The 13,914-nt window shown below is 44.4% G+C and overlaps 1 protein-coding gene across 2 annotated transcripts in view; it reads left to right on the top strand.

Annotated features, from left to right (window-relative positions):
* The window catches only part of MAPK14 (mitogen-activated protein kinase 14), an 82,092-nt gene that overhangs the window by 27,797 nt on the left and 40,381 nt on the right, over positions 1-13,914 (top strand). For both annotated transcript variants that reach the window (XM_002714646.5, XM_002714645.5), the window contains exon 2: positions 6,432-6,561. In XM_002714646.5, the coding sequence (XP_002714692.1) occupies positions 6,432-6,561 (130 nt within the window). The remainder of the gene's footprint in view (positions 1-6,431; positions 6,562-13,914) is intronic.

Raw genomic sequence — 13,914 nt, 5'->3', positions numbered from 1 at the left:
CAGAATGCTCCTAGGAATTTTGAACTTACTAAGTGTAGGGAGCTTTCGTGTCTTTTTTTTTTTAAGGTTTTTTTTTTTTAATTTTTTTTTTATTTGACAGGTAGAGTTATAGACAGTGAGAGAGAGAGAAAAAAGTTTTCCCTCCTCTGGTTCACTCCCCAGATGGCCGCCACGGCTAGCGCTGTGCCAATCCGGAGCCAGGTGCCTCCCCCCCCCCCGGTCTCCCATGTGGGTACAGAGGCTCAAGCACTTGGGCCATCCTCCTGGGCCACAGCAGAGAGCTAGACCAGAAGAGGAACAACCGGGACCAGAACCCGGCGCCCATATGGGATGCCGGTGCTATAGGAGGAAGATTAACCAAGTGAGCCATGGTGCCGGCCCCAATAAATAAATAATCATGTCTTTTATGTGGAAATGTTTGGTAGGTAGTTGGACTCAGAGAAGGAGACAAGATTTAAGTGAGAGGGGCAGATGCTGTAGTGTAGTAGGCTAAGCCTGCACTTGCTGCACCGGCATCCCATATGGGTGCCAATTTGTGTCCTGGCTGTTCCTCTTCTGATCCAGTTCTCTACTATGGCCTGGGAAGTAGAAGATGGCCCAAGTGCTTGGGCCCCTGCACCTGGGTAAGAGACCCACAAGAAGCTCTTTGCTCCTGGCTTTGGATTGTCCCAGCTCTGGCCATTGCAGCCATTTGGGGAGTGAACCAGTGCACGAAAAACCTTCCTCTCTGTCTTTCCCTCTCTCTGTAACTCTACCTCTCAAATAAATAAATAAAATATTTTTTAAAAAAAGATTTAAGTGAGACATAGATTTGTGCATTTTTAAAAATGTATTTATTTATTTGAAAGGGAGAATTACAGAGAGGAAGAGAGAGAATGAATGAATGAGAAGTCTTCCATCTGCTGGTTCACTTCCCAAAATGGCTGTGATGGCCGGAGCTGAGCTGATCTGAAGCCAGGAGCGTTTTCCGTGTCTCCCACATGGGTGCGGGACCCAAGGACTTGGGCCATCTTCCACTGCTTTCCCAGGCCATTAGCTGGGTGCTGGATCAGAAGAGGAGCAGCCAGGATTCAAACTGTTGCCCACTTGGGACGCCAGCCCCACAGGAGGCGGCTTTACCCGCTAAGCCACAGGGCCGGCCCCAGTGTGCATTTTCAATATACAGATGCATTTAGTATAAAGCCACAAGTATAGATGAAATCCTCTAGAAGGAGAAGGTAAGAGAGAAAAAAAGACAAGGGCTCAGAACCGTGCCCTGAAGAACGTCAATGCAGACAGCACAAATAGAGGAAACACACAGTGCTCAGGGGAGTGGCCAGGGAGGTCCTAGAAAACCAGCAGAACTGTCGCTGTGGACTGTAGCATGGGGAGTGTTTAGGGAAAGCAGAAGTAGTAACCACGTCAATTGCTAAACCAGAAAGGTGGCCTTGGGTTTGGTAACAGAGATCATTAATGACCTTGAGAAGAGCAGTTTCATGGGAGTGGACTGGAGCAGAAAACCGGGTTGAGAAGATGAGTCCGTCATGTAGATCTGTGCCCCTCAAGCCTTGTCAAAATGTAGATGCTGCTTTAGGGCATGAGATTCTGCCTTTCTGGTCCATTTAGCACACTTTAAATAGCAGGGGCATAGTGGTTCTGAAATTGTGTGTGTGTGTGTGTGTGTGTGTGTGTGTGTGTGTTAGAATTTTATGAAGGCCTGGTTAAAATAGAGATTACTGGGCCAACTTTAGAGTTTCTGATTCGGTAGCTCAAGGGTGGTTCTTGAAAATTTGCATTTCTTATGAATCCCCAGGTGAAACTAATATGGCTAGTCTGGGAACCACAATTTGGGAACTTGTGGTGTATATATATATATATATATATATATTTTTTTTTTTGAGATGTTTGTGACAGGGAACCATCAAGGGAAGTTTTTTGTTCTTGAGGATGGGAAATAACTAGAGCATATTTAAAGCTGAAGAGAGTGGTCCAGTAGGGAGGGAGAAACTGATGATGCTGGTGAGAACGGAAATGAAGAAGCGAAATTCTTGAAAAGATGAGAGGTAGCTCCAAAGCCTGTCTTGAGGGCTTGGGTTTTCATAAGAAGAGTCATATGTCCTTAGTCATAGCAAGAGGAAAGACAGAGAAGATGGGTTTATAGATTTGGTGGCAGGCGGAAGGAGCTCTCTTCTAATGGTTTCTGTTGGCTCATTGAAGGTCAGGGTGACTCTTGAGGGAGGAGGCTGAGATGGAGGTTTGAGAGTGAAAATGTCATATGATCATTTTGGAATGGGAAAATGAACTTCCTATAAAAAAGTGACAGTTTAAAGCTTTTGGGGGGTTAAGTTCAGAAATCAAAAATGAAAGCATTCTATCTGATTGTACATACTTTATTCTCCTGAAGAATTAAATTGTTGAAGTCACCCAAGGTTAGACTTTAATCAGGTGAATACATTAGAGAAAGAGAGAGTGAGTATGGTCATTGAACAGGAGAGGACCTGAAGACAAGAGAGGGCCAAAGGATATAAACAGATGATGAGGGGCGGTCAACAAATTTGTTGTAGTTAAGGTGCAAGAAAACTAAACTAAAGGGGATAGGGGGATTGTGATGGAAAGGGAGTGCTGGGGCTGGTGCCGTGGTGCAGTAAGTGGGTTAAGCCACTGCCAGCAGCTCATATTGGAGTGCCAGTTCAAGCCCCAACTTCTCTGCTCTTGCTCCAGCTCCCTGCTCATGCGCCTGGGGAAGCAGCAGAAGATGGCCCAGTGCTTGGGCCCCTGCAGCCATGTGGGACACCCAGATGCTCCTGATTCCTAGCTTCAGCCTGGCCCAGACACAGCTGTTGTGGCCATTTGAGGAGTAAATCAGCTGATGGAAGATCTCTCCTCTCTCTCCCCCTCTTTCCCCCTCTCTCTACCTCTTTCTCTCCCCCCTATTTAAATAACTAAATTAATGTTTTTTAAAAAGTGAGTTCTGACATTCATAATTTTGTTGGTGGGGATAGAGAGCTAGGGTGTGACTGTGAAGGTGGCAGATGAAGTGGAGTTTCCTAGAGAGCCCAGAGACAGAGAGGATGTTGGCTGTGTCTTCTGCCTGGGAGTTAAAGTTGCCAAAAATGATGACAGCTATTGGGAATGGAGAGAGACTTTCAAATAGGAATAAACTTTCAGTGAATGATGGAAAATCCAAGTCAGTGGGTAACAGCAGCAGCAGCAGCAGCAGCAGGAGCAGCAACGAGGAGAGCTTATCAGGGTTGTGAGCAAGGCATTTTAGAAAACAAATGAGAAGTAATAGTGTTGGAATGGTAGTGGTTAGCAGGAGGACACCTCCCCTACTTGCTAGCTGTGAGGTACATTGGCTATGAGAGAACCCCTTCTAATGGCAGGGTAGTGAGAGAAGTTGTGTCTTAGAGGTACAGCCTGTTTTCTCAAAGAGCTGGAGGGCATGTTCAGGAAAGAGGTTAAAGATTTACAGGAGTTTATCACAAATGTGGGAATGGGAGAGTGAGAATGTGGCATAAAAGTTTGATAGTGAAAGAAGGGGAACTCCTCGAGTAAGTAAAGAACAGAACAGTAACCAAAGATTGGTGGGGAGAGAGAGTTTAGCGAAGTCTTAGATGCCTCCTGACAGACAGGATGATAAGGCATGATGGAATCAGCCCAAGCAGTTCATTAACATGGTTAATATGCACATCGAATTTTTTGCTGTAGGAATACCTACAGTACCTTAAGCCACAGCCTGCAAGGCTGGTATCCCATATCAGACCACTGGTTTGGGCCCTGGCTGCTCTGCTTCTGCTTCAGCTCTCTGCTAGTATGCCTGAGAAAGCATGGCTTTGAGAATGATGGCTCAAATGCTTGGACCCTTGCCGCCCTTGTTGGAGGCCTGGATAGAGTTGCTGGTTCCTGGCTTCAGCCTGGCCCATGGTTGGCTGTTGTGACTTTGCCGAGTGAACCGCTGATGAAAGATCTGTCTCTCCTTCTCTCTCTGTCGCTTTGCCTTTAAAATAAATAAAAAATAAATATTTAAAAACAAAGTTTAAATTTTCCATCTTTCCCCACCTCACCATGGTCTACCTGATCCAGTCTGCCTGCATTCCGACCTCATCCCTCTCTACTCTTCCCTTGCTCCCTCTGCTCTCCCACACCGTCTCCCTCTCTCTCTCCCTCTGTCTTTCTCTCCCTGACCCCACCCCAGCATGCCCTGCTTCTCCTACTTGCTTTTCTGGGAGACAGCCTAGCCTAGTGTCGCTCCCCCTCTTCGTGGAGGAACGACACAGGACCCTGCGCTGTTCTTTCGTCTGCTCGGCCCTCCCCGGGTTTGCTGCTGGTTCTTCCCGGGTTGGCTACTATCCCTTCCACCTCCGTGGAAGGGCAGTTCCCCCTGGCCACCTTCCCCACTTCCGCAGGGGAGCGGCACACCGCCGGCCGGCTCTCTGGGGGGCTGCACAGGTGTTCCTTCAGCTAGATGTTCCCCATAGATGTTCCCGGTGCATGCCGTCTCTCTCCTCCTTTATAGTCCTCCTCCGCCAATCCCAACTCGGCTGCCCACACGCCGAGTACGCTGCTCTCCTCCAATCAGGAGCAAGTCCTACAGTTTATTAGCTGAACTGGAGGCAGCTGTGCGGAAGCTGTTTACTTCTCTCCCAGCGCCATATTGTGGGAGAGCAGATGCATAGAATAAGTCTTAATTCCAGTAACTCAGTCCAGTCCGGTTTGCTCCCCACACCTAGTTGTTGTAGCATGAGCTCTGGATCCAGTCTGGCTGCTGAGCTTTGTGACCATGGCAAGCTGTTGACCCTCTCTGCACGTCAGAGCACTCATTCGAGAGTGGGGCAGTGATGGTGCTTCACAGAGGCGTTGAGAGGATTACCAGAGTCAGTTTATAAAAATCAACGTAAAGGACTTAAAACAGTTCCTTGTGTATGGTAAAGACTCCGAGTGTTGGTGTGACCATTGCTAATTCTACTCGAAGCTGTTTTCCCTGTATCTGTGTAGCTACTGCTTTTTCAGCATCCTGTTCTCACCTCAGGTGTTTCTTAACTCCGGCTGTGTAACTCCACTGCCTTTCTGTCATGTTTTATCCCATCACTCTGTTATATTTAGTCATGGAATCCATCACTATGTGAAATTATTTTATTATTCTGCTCTTCCCCTCTCACCCACCCCAAGAGCAGGGATTTGAAGATTTGTTTCTTGCCATATCTTAGCCTCTACCAAGTGTCAAATCCTTTGTAGGTGCTCAAGGAATATTGGTGCCCTCTCCCTGTCCTGAAAGCCCGCTGGTTTCTGAGGCCCTTACCCTGATGGTATACGGTGACGAGGTGACAGTGAAGCTTAGGCAGAGGAAACAGAACGCAGCTGTGTGTGTGTGTGTGTGTGTGTGTGTGTGAAAGGCAGATTTTAGAAAGAGAGAGCTCTTCCATCTACTGGTTCACTCCCCAAGTGGGCTTAACTACCAGAGCTGGCCTGATCTGAAGCCAGGACCCAGGAGCTTCTTCTGGGTCTCCCACCTGAATGCAGGGGCCCAAGGTCTTGGATCATCTTCTGCTGCTTTCCCAGGCATATTAGCAAGGAGCTGGATTGGAAGTGGAGCAGCTGGGACTTGAACCAGCACCCATATGGAATGCTGGTGCTGTAGGCAGTGGCTTTACCCAGTACTCCACAGCGCTGGCCCTGCTGCTCTGTTTATGGGTCTGTTGTCTCATTTAGTTGAGGCAGCCACCTGATTTTGTAAATTCTATTAGTGTCTTAAACTTGTTGTCTGGCTGCTTTCTAGCTTCAAACAAAGAGCTGAGCAGTTGTAACAGAGACCTTAGGGTTCTCCAAAGTCTAAAACACTCATATTACTATCTAGTTCTTTATGGAAAAACTTTGCTGAATCTTGATATAGATGCACAGAAAAGACCAAAAGGATGGGACCAGTATTGTGGCGTGGCAGGTTAAGCCACCACCTGCTACACCAGCGTCCGACATGAGTACCAGCTGGAGTTCCGGCTGCTCCACTTCTGACCCAGTTCCCTGATGATGTACCTGGGAAAGCAGCAGAAGATGGCCCAAGTGTTTGGGCTCCTGCTACCCACGTGGGAGGCCTGGATGGAATTCCAGGCTTCTGGCTTTAGCCTGTCCAGCCCTGGCTGTTGCAGCCATTTGGAGATGGAAGAGCTCTCGCTCTCGCTCTCTCTCTCTCTCTCTCTCTCTCTCCAACTCTGTCTTTCAAATAAATAAATAAATCTTTAAAAAAGAAAACAAGAAAAGACTAAAAAGAAACACCAGAAAGAATAGCAGAAGGTTTCTTTGGATAGTGGGATTACAGGTCGTTATCTCTTCTTTTGTGTTTTGTTGTGGACCCATAAAATTTGGAAATGAAATAGCCTTGTCAATCCTCAGAATGATACTTAGAGCACTTTTAATGGTGGGGTTTTTTGTTTTCTTTTTCTTTTCTTCCTCCTCAGTGCTGCTTTTGACACAAAAACTGGGTTGCGCGTTGCTGTGAAGAAGCTGTCCAGGCCTTTTCAGTCCATCATTCATGCCAAAAGGACCTACAGGGAGCTGCGGCTACTCAAACATATGAAACATGAAAATGTGAGTTCTGCACCCAGGGAGACTGAATTCTGTTCTGGAAGAGCCGGGGAAATCCGTATTTTCATTACTGCAGCTGGAAACGCGTTGGAGTGCATCTAACTTTGGCTCATGCTTCTGGTTAGTGGGTGTTAGCTGGGTTAGGTCAGAGCAGAGCCTTGGAATGAAAGTGGTGCATCTTCTGGAGTTTTGGTTCTGCTCAGATTTTTAGAAGGTCCGCTTTTTTTTCCCTGAAAACTTTAATAAGGATTATTTTATGAAGCACAACACAAAATTCACAAGAACTTTTAACATAAAATACTAAAAAGCCATTTTGTGAGACAGTGTTCAGCCTAGCAGTTGAGATGCCCACATTGCACACTGGAGTAACCTAAATTTGCTTCCTGCCTCTGGCTCCTGACTCCAGCTCTGGCAAATGCAGACCCTGGGAGGCAGTGGTGATGATTCAAATAATTGGGCTTCTGCCACGTGGGAGCCCAGGATTGTGTTCCTGTCTCCTGGATGTGGCCACTGACCCAGCCCCAGCTGTTGCAGGTTATTGAGGAATGAACTCTCTGCCTCTCCAAAAAATAAAAAAAAATTAAAATTGTATTCTTTGCCTGGTTTGCTTAAAGCCATATTATAAGAATGTGGTAGTTCAAGACTATGATGGGTTATTTCAGTGAAAAAATTTGACTAAGAATAGCTTTGGCTCACTAAAGTCTTATCAGAATGGTTATTATTATTTAAGGTTGGCCTTCCATACCATTGGTTCTACATTTGTGGAGTCAGCCAACCAAGGATTGAAACTACTCTGAAAAAAAATTATGGGCTGGTGTTGTGGTACAGGGGGTTAAGCTGCCACCAGTGCCATCAGCATTCCATGTGGGCACCAATCCAGGTCCTGGCTGCTCCACTTCCAATCCAACTCCCTGCTAATGTATCTGGGCAGGCAGCAGAAGATGGTTCAAGTGCTTAGACCCTGCACCCATGTGGGACAGCTGGATGGAGTTTGGATTCCTGGCTTCAGCCTGGTCTGTCCCCTGCTGTTGGGGCCATTTAAAGAGCAGACCAGAGGATATTTGTGTGTGTGTGTGTGTGTGTGTGTGTGGTCTTCTCTCTGTAACTCTGCCTTTCTAATAAATGAATAAATCTTTGGGAAAAAAAGTCTAAAAAAAAAAAAGAATATGTACAGGCTCTTTTTTTCTGGTCTTTAGTCTCTAAACAATACACTGTAACAGCTATTTACATAGCATTTACATTGTACTAGGTATTATACGTAACCTAGAGATGATATAATGCATATAGGAATATGTGCTTAGGTGATAAGATACCACACCATTTTAGATAAGGGACTTCAGCATCTGTAGCTTTTGGTGCCTGCAGGGGTCCTGGAACCAATCCCTCACAAATATTGAGGGACTTTTGTACTTTAATATTATGATGTTTATTTTTAACCTTCTTTGAGATACAGCTTTTGTTTAATAAATGTGACAGAGGCCGGCCCTGCGGCTCACTTGGCTAATCCTCTGCCTGAAGCGCCGGCACCCTGGGTTCTAGACCTGGTTGGGGCGCTGGATTCCGTCAAGTTGATCTCCTCTTCCACTCCGGCTCTCGGCTGTGGCCTGGGAGGGCAGTGGAGGATGGCCCAAGTGCTTGGGCCCTGCACCCCATGGGAGGCCAGGAGGAAGCACCTGGTTCCTGGTTTCGGATCAGCACAGTGCACCGGCCACAGCACACTGGCCATGGCGGCCATTTGGGGAGTGAACCAACAGAAGGAAGACCTTTCTCTCTGTCTCTCTCTCTCTCTCTCTCACTGTCTAACTCTGCCTGTCGAATAAATAAATAAATAAGTAAAATAAATGTGACAGAGACATTAAGTGTAGCTTTTTCTTTCCTACTAGTTTGCTAACTTGAGAACAGTGCAGCTGGGAGCAGGGAACTCAGTCCAGATCTCCCAGATGGGTGGCAAAAATCCAATTACTTGAGCCAACACCACTGCCTCCTAGGGTCTGCATTGGCAGGAAGCTGGATTCAGGTACCAGAGCCCAATATCCAATTCCAGTGTGGGACACAGGTGTCTCAACCAGTATCTTCATCACTGGAGTTAATACCTGCCCCTTTTCTGACTTTTAAAATCAAGAAGAATTTTTGTTCTGGATTGCTGCTGTATGAAAGGAACTAGGAAATTTATAGCCTTCTAAAAACAACGGAGATTTCAAAATCATTTGGCTCTACCGTTGTTACTTTGTGGAAGGAAATTCAAAATCTGTAAATTTATTAGTTGGCTATTCAGACTTTCTTTTTTAATCATTGAACTTTTTTCTCCATAGAAGAAAAAAGTCACAAAGTGATAATTAGTATACATTTGCTTCATTAGTGTAAGTTCCTCTAAATTGAGAATATTAAGGCTTAAATATGTGATTGGATTATGGATGGCATTAAAATGGCAGTGGCAGCTTTTCATTTCCATGTTTTATCTTGATTGCATAATACTATTGGAAAAAATCCTGTTTTCTACAGATAACTTCTACTCCTACGGTATAATTTTACATGAGTAGCTTTGTGCCTCCTGAGTTTTTAGAAAGTTCAGTGCAGAGCTGCAGCCTTCCGAATCAGTGACATGTTTACAAGAAGTTGAGATATGTGGAAAAAGCTGGCAGGGGAAGCTTTATTTCTGGGTCTGCATAAAATCAAAGTGGCCTGGCTGTTTAACTGGTGTGTTTACATTTGGTTTTTAACACATTTGGGAGTGTTGCTGTTTTTCATTGCACATTAATAAATGTGGCAGATATTGTCATGGCTTTTTTAAGTTTAAAGACTATTTCAAAAAAGGACTGCAAACGAAACACCAAAAACACGAACACGTCCAAATGCCCCAAGATGTGGTCTGTGCTAGTTTAAGAAGATGACCTGTGCTACACATTATTACTTCACTTTTCTTTTATAGATAGTTTAAACTAGTGTTTAGGACAAAAATTATTCTGGGTTGTCCAGATCCGTACTTTGACTTTTCTAGTAACCGGAAGAAACAACTATTTAACTTTTTATGCTTTGCTTTTCTGTCTGAGGTACTTTGAGATGCCTTCCATGATACTGGGCTAGTTACATTTGGGCCATTCTGTGCTTACAGAAGTAGGGACGCCACCAGGGGATGGGGGATATAATTGTTCTAATATAAGAAAACCACAAGACTTTAAAAAGAGGACTACCAGCATTAAAAAAAAAAAAAAAAAAAAAAACCAGGATTTTTATTTACATTAGTGGTTTTATAAGCGGCTTGCTTACTAGCAGTCCATCTTTTTTATCTTAAGCTGTTTAAGTTTGGGGCCGTCCTGTGGCACAGCAAATTAAGCTACTGCCTGTGATGCCAACATCCCATGTTGGAGGCAGGTTAAGTCCTGGCTTCTCTGATTCCGATCCAGCTGCCTCTAATGTTCCTGGGAAAGCAGCAGAAGGCGGCCCAAGCACTTGGGCCCCTGCACAAATATTAGAGACCTGGATGGAGCTCCAGGCTCCTAGCTTTGGCCTGGCCCAGCCCTGGCTGTTCCTGTCATTTGAGGAGTGAACAAGTGGATAAATCTCTCTGTGTATACATTTTTTCAAAGGTATTTAGGTTTTAGCAGTAGAGGGTCCATCATACTTAGCAGTTTGTTGTTTGAAGGAAACAGGCATATGATTGCATATCTCATGGTAATCAATGCTTGTAGGGGAATGGGATGGGGCCAAAAGACTTTGAGTCAACGTAGAAAATTCCTGCATTTCACCCTATTCTGTGCAATGACAGATGAAATTTTGTCGACTGTTTTGATTGATGGATTTGTTCCGAGTTTCATCCTACTCCAAGTGTATTGAAAGTGAGTTAAATAAACACATAGAAGATGGTATGGGAAGAAATTTGGCTGATTGGTGTACCAATGAAGTCAAGGCTTCAATGCTTCAATCCCAGCAAGAAATTGTTGAAAATTTGAAGCCTTCCTTTGCTTCCAGCTAACATACAGAGTAAACTACATACACTGATCCTGGGCAAGAAATTTGATCTCAGCTATGACCTGAATTGCCTGCCACAGGTTATGTTCAAATTTTCAAGAGGATACTGTATTTTGTTTTCCTTTGAGCTGGTCTTCCCTTGTACATTGATTCTTAGGCCCTACAAATGCTTAGAGGATGCTCCAAGGATTATCAGAGTCTATCTTTCAGCTCCCTAGATCTTTGGCTTAAAAAAAAAAAAAAAAGAGAGAGAATTGGAATCCTTTCATAAATTTCATGTAGGAACCTTAGATTTAACCTTAACGTAGTAGACCAGTTGGTTGTTTTGTATGATTATGTTAAAGACATTATTGTCTTTTGTTACTGAGTTAAAGTATTTTGGGGGCAGTATTTGTTGCCCTTTGGACCATCATTAGAGATATTTTGCTGTTCATTCATTTTTTTTTTTTTTTTTTTTTTTTTTTTTTGGACAGGCAGAGTTAGAGACAGAGAGAAAGGTCTTCCTTTTCTGTTGATTCACCCCCCCAAGATGGCCACCACGGCCGGCGTGCTGTGCTGATCCAAAGCCAGGAGCCAGGTGCTTCTCCTGGTCTCCCATGTGGGTGTAGGGCCCAAGAACTTGGGCCATCCTCCACTGCCTTCCTGGGCCACAGCAGAGAGCTGGACTGGAAGAGGAGCAACCAGGACAGAATCTGGTGCCCCAACTGGGACTAGAGCCCGGTGTGCCGGCACCACAGGTGGAGGATTAGCCAAGTGAGCCACGGTGCCGGCCCATTCATCTTATAAATTAAAGTGGTTTTTTTTTTTTTTTTAATTTATTTGAAAGAGAGAGAGAGAGATCTTCCATCTACTGGTTTTTACTCCCCAGATAGTCACAATGGCCAGGGCTGGGCCTGACTGAAGTTAGGAGCCAACAGCTTCATCCGGGTCCCTAACATAGGTGGCAGAGGCCCAAACACTTGGGCCATCTTCCACTGTTTTTCCCAGAGCATTAGCAGGGAGCTGATTCTGAAGAGGAGTAGCCAGTGCCCATATGGGATGCTGGCATCACAGAGAGACCTTACCTGCTATGCCACACCAGCCTCAAAGATTTTTTATAGAGGATTTATTTATTTAGCAGGCAACTTATCACAGAGAGATCCTCCCACATGAGTGGCAAGATCACAAGTATTTGGGGTATCTTCTGCTACTTTCCCAGGCATATTAGCAGAGTTCCAGGACTTGAACCAGCACTGTGATATGGAATGCTGGTGTCATAGGCAGTGACTTAACCCACTGTGCCACAAGTCCAGCCCCTATAAATGTCTTTTCTAAATATTTTATTCCCAGGTTACTTTTAGGTGACTGAAATAATATAATGGCAGAAGGCATATGGGAATAAGCTAAAATATGACTTGAATGAAAAGAAGTGTCCATTTAAGAAATAAAAAGCTTATACAGATTATTCAAAAATATTCTTCAGTTTTGTTTCACGGTATTTTTCTTATGATTCCTACTCCATAAAAAGGATTAATGGAAGAGGGATATTTTGTAAAAGCGGCCCCCCCATACACATACCAAAAACCTACGAATGCTTTGATATAATTTGGGTCGTTTCATAAAATTATTTTTGCTGTGCTTGTGTTAAATACATTAAGTATTTCCCTTTTTAAGGAGATTATATTTGATAGAGTATTTCCTAGTCTGCTCTTTGTATTGTTTCCAAGTTCCTTCCTGTGTTTCTTGCAGCCATACTTTTTTAATCACGTGAATACTCTAGTTTTGCTTTATGTCTCAAATTCTGTCACTAGAAGTGACTGCTTTGGTTGCTTGTATGTATTGTATTCTGTATTTCTTTGTAGAACTCCACTGGTTCTGATCACTGCTTATTTAGGTGAGCCACATTCAGTGAGTCCCGTGTGCCAGGCACCTTCAACACAGTGTCTCCTTAGTCTTCCCCACAGCACTGTGAGAATAAGCAGTGATATCCCCATGTCCTATATTTGAGGAAAATGGGGCTCAGAGAAGATACCAGACTTATTTACCAAATATTAGCATTATATTATGTTTATACACAAATAATGTATATGGTATATATATAAATATTGAAAAAATGTAAGGACTTCAGAGTAGTCATATATTAACTAAAACTGTATGTGTAGTGTAAATCCTGTTTTGTGCATCAGAGTAATCAAAGGAAATATATGACAAATGCCTGGTACAGTCATGGCTAATTTTGCATACAGTTGCCTGGATGAGGATCTGAAAGGTGATTCTGTATCTTTCTTCTGTAACAATTTACAAGAACTTGAAGAGTTCTTCTTGAATCCCAAGGAGGTGTCTTCTTTCCCTTCAGAGTGTATAATCGAAGTTGTTTTTAAAAGTCTAGTATGTGAGGGGCTGGTGTCACTCATAGTGGCTTAAGCTGCTGCTTGTGGTGCCGGCCTACCTTGTGAGCACGGTTTGATTCCTGGCTGCTCCACTTCTGATCCAGCTCCCTGCTTATGTGCCTGGGGAAGCAGCAGAAGATGGCCCAAGTGCTTGGGCCCCGGAACCCATGTAAGAGACCTGGGAGAAGCACCCGGCCCAGCCCTGATCATTGCAGCTGTTTGGGGAATGAACCAGCGGATGGAAGATCTCTATCTTTCCCTCTCTCTATAACTCTGCCTTTCAAATAAATAATAAATAATTTTTTAAAAAGTCTGATATTTGAGTGAGCAGACTGACATCCTAACGAGAAGTTCTTTTTCACGGCAATGTTTTGAGTGCTAACGTATCTCATTTCAGGGCTGGGTAATTTGGTTGTTCAGAGTAACATGCGTGGGCCCAGTTGTGGTTCAGTTTTTGTGACGGTAGTTTTTGTTTCCTATTCCGATGCCCTTCAGTCTGGCTAGGCATGTCACAAGTGAATTATAATATTTCTTTTTTTCCTTTTTGATGCCCAGCTCTGTGGAAATGAGTGGTCTGGGCTTAGGGGATCTGGAGTAAGTATACTCTGTGTATACATTATCATAAATCTGTGATCTGAAAAACTACTCAAGGACCATGGATTACTGAGTACTAAGTAGCTCTTTGCTTTGGCCTATGAAGAGAACTTTTTAAATTCTTTTCTTTTTTAAAAAGATTTATTTATTTGAAAGGCAGAGTTACAGGGAGGCAAAGGCAGAGAGAGGGAGAGGGAGGTCTTCCATCTACTGGTTCACTCCCCAAATGGCTGCAATGGCTGGAACTGGGTGGATCCAAAGCCAGGAACCAGAAGCTTCTTCTGGGTCTCCCACACGGGTGCAGGGGCCCCAGGACTTGGGCCATTTTCTGCTCTCCCAGTCACATTCACAGGGTGCTGGGTCAGAAGTGGAGGAGCCAGGACTCCAACTGGTGCCCATTGGGATAGCAGTACTGCAGGCAGTG

The sequence above is a fragment of the Oryctolagus cuniculus genome, chromosome 5, assembly GCF_964237555.1.
Source record: "Oryctolagus cuniculus chromosome 5, mOryCun1.1, whole genome shotgun sequence".
Lineage (NCBI taxonomy): Eukaryota > Metazoa > Chordata > Mammalia > Lagomorpha > Leporidae > Oryctolagus > Oryctolagus cuniculus.
The sequence above is the reverse complement of the archived record's forward strand: the minus strand, read 5'-3'. Positions and strand labels throughout refer to the sequence as shown.